Genomic DNA, 6,916 nt, shown 5'->3' on the forward strand with positions numbered 1-6,916 from the left:
TTGTTCACTTTAACACCCATTACGAATTTAGTTAAACTGTACTAATACAACCCTGCTCTGGTGAAGACAACAAAGCAATTTTAAAGTTGGGAAAGATCACAGAAATAAATGGGTTTCACATCCCGCTGTACCTGCTTCTTGTTTTTCTTTTTACTAAAGATGCTAAAGATGCTGCAAAAACTGATGGCAAAGTTTTTTGCTGTTTTTTTTTTTTTTTTTTACACTTACTCATTGAAAAAAAATGTTTTAAAAAAAGCAGCAGTTTTCCAATTCAGTAACAAAAAAAAGGAGTACTGTAAAAAGCAGCTTTTAATTTGCATGAAAAATGCAGCAAAAACGCAATGTATGAACATAGCCCTTGCTGCACATGTCAGTTTTTCATATATGAGTGCTATCTGTTTTTTTCAAGGATAGCACTCTTGCCTATGACAGTTTATGGGGTTATTCACATGTCTGATTTTTTCGCTCTGATTTAGTGGTCCATGCAAAAGACATGTCCAATATTGATCAGAGAGCGTTGGATCAAAATCAGCAATGCAAGTCTATGAGTCAGTGAAAAAGTCGGACTTCATTTGGATGCCATTCATGTGCTAAGTAATAAGTGGGAGAAGGTGGAGAACTATTTTTTCTCTGTGAAAAAACTGATGAAACTCTGACCAAACTCTGGTGAAACGCTGATGAAAATCACTGATGAAGATCCGTTTCACTCGTACGTCAAAAAAACCCTGAAGTCTGAATGAGGTCTTAGGGTGTGTGCACACGCTGCGGATTCTGCTGCGGAACCGCAGCGGATTTGGCCGCTGAGGATGATCCGCAGCAGTTTTTGCTGCGGTGTACAGTAGCATTCTAACCTATGGAAAAAAAAAAACTACTGTTCAGATGCTGCGGAATTTTCCACGCGGATTTGCTGCGGTTTCAAAACCGCAGAAAGAATTGACATGTCAATTCTTTCTGCGGATTCTGCTGCGGTTTACCATCTCCTCCATTGTAGAGATGATAAACCGCAGGGCAAAACCACAGCCTAATCCGCAGGTAAAACCACAGGTCTTTTGACCTGCAGATTTACCTGTGGATTTTACAAAATCCGCGCGGCCAAATCCGCAGAGCATTCCGCAGCGTGTGCACATACCCTAAGCGCTACAGAATATATTGGTGCTATAGTAGCATTGGTGAGTCAATACATAGGATACCTTATTTATAATGCATTTGCGGTAAGATGAAATTGCAATACGTTTTCAAATGTCAATTTAAAAATAACATAATTTACATGGCTCTTTACGCCAAGGTGGGACATTGTAATTATAAAAAAATATGGAGTAGAAAAGTATGGAAATTAATGACTTGGTCTTTTGCTTGACATGCCGGCTGTTCAGGATGGAAAATGCTATTCTAAGCAGAACACTTCACACAGATTGAAAATGATATTCGGATCTGGAACATTGACATTCTTCATCCATAACATTGAAGTGTAGCGGAAGCACAACAATCTCACGCTTTGCTGTTCTAGATGAACGAGGTTCCATATTAACCTCCATTGGATTTCATACATTCCACTGAGTGACATTATCAATCAGTATGAAGTGTGATTGTGCTCCACGTGGCCAGTCTAAGATCCCGGACACCTGTGACCTTCCATGGACTTTCTGACCTTGACAACCCTGTTCAGATGGCGCCGTTGTCCTTCTCCAGCTGCTGTATTTCATATGTAGCTTTGATATTTATACTTTTAATTGAAGCCCAGGGAAATGATGTTGATATTATACATTTGCATCTCCGGTTCTTAGGGCAAGTGCACACGTAGTTTTTAGGTTGTGCAGATTTTGTTGGAAATCTGCAGGTAAATCCGCAGGACAAAAGTCCTGCGGTTTATCTGCGGATTAGCCTGCAGTTTTGCCCTGCAGTTTCACACCTCATAATGATAAGGTGTGAAACCACAGCAGAAACCTCACAAAGAATTGACATGCTGCGGATTGTAACCCGCAGAAAAATCTGCAGCATGTGCACTGCGTTTTTTTTTTCCATAGGAAATATAGGTACTGTACAACGCAGCAGAATCTGCTGCAGAGCCAAAACTGCTGCGGATCCGCAGCGTGTGCACATACCCTTAAGCACCCCCAACAGGTCATGAGAACTCAGGAAAATCCATAGAGAGAACACCTGTGACAATTCCTGATAATACGGTCCATGCTTATATTAAATGTGCAATACCAAGTCTGCCATCCTATCTCCATCGGGTTGAGTCATTTTACATGGATTTTTACCAAATCTGTAAGGGTATGGATTTGGCCCTGCGGATCCGCAGCAGTTTTCCAAGGGATGTACAGTACCATGTTATCCTATGGAAAACAAAAACCTCTGTGCACATGCTGTGGAAAATTCCACGCGGAAGCGCAGCGGTTTATTTTCCACAGAATGTCAATTCTTTGTGTGGATTCCGCAGTGTTTTTACACCTATTCCATTATAGGAATCCGCAGGTGTAAAAATGCAGGCCAAATCCGCTAGAAATCCGCAGGTAAAACGCAGGCATATTGACCTGCGGATTCTGCAGATTCCGCGCAGAAAAATCCACAACGTGTGCATATACCCTAAGGGTATGTGCACACGTTGCAGATTCTGCTGTGGAATTTTACGTGCAGATTTTGCTAAATCCGCAGGTAAAATGACCTGCGTTTTACCTGCAGATTTAGTGCAGTTTTTGTGCGGTTTTCCTCCTGCGGATTTCTTTAATGGAGCAGATGTAAAACTGCAGCAGAACTGCACAAAAGAAGTGACATGCTGCAGTTTTAAATTCGCACCAGATCTGCCCGGAAAAATCTGCAGCATGTGAACAGCGTTTTTTGTTTTACATAGCCTTAAATGGTACTGTACATCATGTGCAGTTCTGCAGGGCCAAATCTGCTGCAGAACTGCAGAAGAATCTGCACCGTGTGCACATACCCTAATGGTTCTTCACAAATGCTCAGCAAAACTGTACCGTGTGAGTGCATCCGGGATGTTCGACAGAAAATATATATATATATATATATATATATATATATATATATATATATATATATATATATATATTTTTTAGGCAGGTCATGTTCAGTAGTAAAATATTTTTTAGGCATGAATTAATTAAAAAATATAAATGGAGGCACACCCACCTTCCAGCTGGCCATGCGACAGGTCTCCACAAGCTTCGGAAGTGGTGTTTGCCCCATTTGAGAAGTCACTGCACCACCTGTGATTGTCTGTGGTAGTCAGATGACTAGGAGATAACCCCTAAGTTCCTAAAATATGACATATTTGGGGGAACTTGTAGACTAGAGATAAGAGGCACTGATTTAAGGAGTCTTCCCATATCTGCAATTGAGTGACTTATTGCTAGAATACACTATCACTTAATGATCGCTGGATGTCAGACCTCCTGGCCCCCACCTATCCTGAACATCAAGGGGTGGCACTTCAGCGCTGCTTCCAGTTGTTCCTAAGTACAGGGTCACTTTTGCCCACTCCCTCTAGTGCACTCTATTCAAGTTGATGGGGCTGGCTACAGTTCGCGGCACATCCAGGTGGCCAAGAAGGCTCCTTTATACTCAGGATAGCTGACGATCCCAGAGGTGACACCCCTAGTTATGATTAAGTCACTTCACACCCTAATTATATGCCATCGCTCCTTCTAAAATGTAAATGAGCTCTTCTCCAAAAGGAAGAAAATGTAGAGATTGGGGGAAGGAAAAACTTATCATAGACCAGTCTTGAACCTGTGGCCCTCTTAATAATACATTTGGGATATCTTTTGAGCACCAGAAAATGAAATTTATGTCACCAGCTACCATACATTCCACCTATGATCTACAATGTATGCCATCTTTCTGGCATAGACAATAGTTTATTTGTCACGCTGCGGTAGGCTGTGTTCCTTTCTCTAGGACCAGCTCATTGTTTTGAAAACCACTTGCAACAAATTTGGTGATTTATAGTGGGGATGATAAATTTCCCTCATTACAGGTTAGCTACCTCCAATCTCCAATAGGTGGCACTAGAGAGACAGCTTTTGCCCTCCCAGAGGAGAGCTAATTTACATACCTTTCTCCCATTCAACATTGGGTGTAAAATGTCATAATCCAACCCCACAACCACACAGAAAAACACTCCATTGTCCAGTGAAACAAAATTGGTAAGGTGGCCAAATCTACAGCAAGATAGGTTAATGACTTTTTCGGTTATTTCAAACTGACAACAGAGGAAATAGATGATTCCCTCCTATAAAGTGAGGTAATGATTAATGAGTGTAGCAGATGTGTTTCATATTATCCCTAATATCGAGATCTGCTGCCGAAAAAGATCCTGGTTTCATTTAGATAAGCGACATTTTGCCGTTTCCTTTATCACTTCCCAGTAATAACCAAGAGAAACAGGAACAGGGCCAAGTCTGCGCCTCCTTGGAATTTGTGATAAGTAACATATTAATATTAATACCATTTATTATATTGTTAAATTATTGCCAACATTTTATGGGCCACGGAAATATAAATAATAGAAAAAAAAGGAGAGAGGAATTTCAGAGGTGGAAATTGAGGAGGTTTGTGATGCTGCAAGCAGCTGTAACTAGAGACAGAGCCCCTGTTATAGAGTCAGGGGGCATCAGTCCTGACCTGTCTGACCTGGAAAAATCAGAATGACCCCCAAGGTTGTGAGTAGCTTAAATTACCTGTTCCTTCCCAGCACTGAAAAACTGGACTGGATGAAAGCAGAAATCTGTATAGGAAAGGCCACCACTATCAGGTCAGTGAGGGTCTGACACCGGAACCCCACTAGTCAGCTCAAGTGGAGCTAGATATAAGATGTACGGGGCAGAATGCAGAAACCTTGCACATTGTTCAGTGACAACAGCCAAGTACACAGCTGTTTATCTCCCATTAATGTCAATGGGAGATAAACTGCAGTACTGGTTAAGGGCAGTTATACTCTTAAGCCCCCTTTACGTTTAGCAATGCACCAGCGATCCCGACCACAATATGACCCGGTCAGGATCACTGGTGCATCGCTAAATGGTCGCTAGTGAGCTGCCAAACCGGCAGATCTCACCAGCAATGCAGCAGCGGTCGTTACTTAGCTTTCAGACGCGGCGATGATGACGTCCTCCGCCCACGTCCATGCGTCGTTCGTTGGCGCCAGCAGGAAGCGCCCGACGAGAAATGGAACTGGACGTTCTCGCGTGATCAGCGATGAGCAGCGGGGGAGCCGGTCGGAGGGAAGTGTCACACATAGCGATATCGCTAGCAATATCGCTGCTGCGTCACAAAATCGGTGACGCTTTAGTGATATCGCTATGTGTAAAGCCCCCTTTAGGCTGAGGTCACACTTGTGAGTGTGATGCGAGAAACTCGCATCAATACCACTCGGGACCGGAGTGTGCGGCTTCATTGAAATACACAGAAATACATGTAGCCGCACACTCCGGTCCGAGTGCCGGCGGGTATTGATGCGCGAGTTTCTCGCATCACACTCACATGTGTGACCCCGACCTTACAAAGAGTATAAATATTGCAATCATACATATCTTAAAATTTGCAAAAAAAAATGAATTAAAAAGTGGCCATTGGTGCAACCTGCTCAGTGAACCTAAAGCATGAAGAGCTGATTTGTGCATGACGTCTCCGCAGCACTGGACGGCAGCTCTTCGGGTGAATTTTACAGCTACATGTTCTATATGTAGAGATGTACTTCTACAAAATTGAAATGAGAAAGAAAAACTTGTGGCCACAATAAATGTAAAAGTCTCTGAGTGTTATGCAACCTGACACTAAAACCCTCATCTCACACTGATATAATACGTGACAATAGATGAGACACCTTACACCCCGGTGTAACACTGCAAGGTGCTGGAGACAACGCTATTTGTAACCACTCCAGTGACATAAAACTTTTTTTTACGCCTAACGCACCAAAAAGCCTAGTCCGATGTGGGTTATTCATTAACTTGTTGCCTGTCTGAGTAGTAAAAGAAACAAGTCACTGGAAGCTGATAATTCAATCTTATTTTGGGCATTTTCAGCATTTATCTTAAAGTATGAAATGTAAGACTCCACCAAGCAAATAGCGCTGTGAAAAGTAACATAAGCAGGTGACTGCCAAGTGCAGACGAGTGATAACATAAGCAAACAGCGCTTTACCTTTGTTGGCTCGAAGCTTCGGGTTTGTCCCAATTCTGGTCCCCACGATGTTGCTGAGCTCTGACTGTATGTCTAGCTGTAGCTGGATCAGTCTAACCTATGTCTTGGCGCTCCGTGTCAGTATATCTTTTTAAGCAGTTTGTGGTTTGGCAAACACGTCTTCAACTTGATTGTACCTTTTTCTCACATTTAAGTTTTTTTTTCTTAGTTTTCTCTCTCAGTATAATTTCCGTGATGGGTTTCGAAATTACCTATTACATGACCTCATGTCTTTTGGCCTCCAATGTTTGAAAGTAGGCTTACCTTATGATCTGGTAAATAAAAAAAGGGTTAAGATGTTGGTCTGGTGTTTTAGCTGTATTCATGAATCCCCCCAGCTTGAAGGGGTTTTCCACTTATAAAATCACCTGATATGCATTCACAAAGGTAGAGTCCATCAGTGGAGGCCTGTCACCTGGGACCCTCACTTAGGGCTCATTCCCACTTGCGATGAAATCGGACGAATGCAATCCGATAAAAAAAATCTGCAGTGACCTCTGGACCGTGGGAAAATGCCAGTGGTGAGGTGACCGCAGTACATGCTTAGTGTATTCACAGCAGATCACTGTGACAAGTCTTCACGGTGATCTGCTGTGAATACACCCATCCCAGGCTATAAAAATTGGCTCCCAGCTGTCGGCTTACCCTCTGCTGATTACGAAAAGTGCGTGGGAGCCCACGCCATTTTGATTGGAAAAATAATTGTTTATTAATT

The 6,916-nt window shown here is 42.5% G+C and overlaps 1 protein-coding gene across 6 annotated transcripts in view; it reads right to left on the reverse strand.

Annotated features, from left to right (window-relative positions):
- The window catches only part of LOC141091243 (histone deacetylase 7-like), a 247,764-nt gene extending 241,054 nt beyond the window's left edge, over positions 1-6,710 (reverse strand). For 2 of the 6 annotated variants that reach the window (XM_073576670.1, XM_073576668.1), the window contains exon 1: positions 6,163-6,503. Coding sequence is in view for 2 of the 6 variants with exons in the window: in XM_073576665.1 (XP_073432766.1) it covers positions 3,148-3,204 (57 nt within the window). In the remaining 4 variants the exon portion in view is untranslated. Of the gene's footprint in view, positions 1-3,147; positions 3,536-6,162; positions 6,509-6,569 lie in introns of those variants that run through there. The other 4 variants (XM_073576669.1, XM_073576671.1, XM_073576665.1 and 1 more) reach the window with 4 other exon arrangements.
- Positions 6,711-6,916: the final 206 nt, after the last annotated feature.

The sequence above is a fragment of the Dendrobates tinctorius genome, unplaced genomic scaffold (genome assembly GCF_039654945.1).
Source record: "Dendrobates tinctorius isolate UK_male_01 unplaced genomic scaffold, ASM3965494v1 ptg000051l, whole genome shotgun sequence".
Lineage (NCBI taxonomy): Eukaryota > Metazoa > Chordata > Amphibia > Anura > Dendrobatidae > Dendrobates > Dendrobates tinctorius.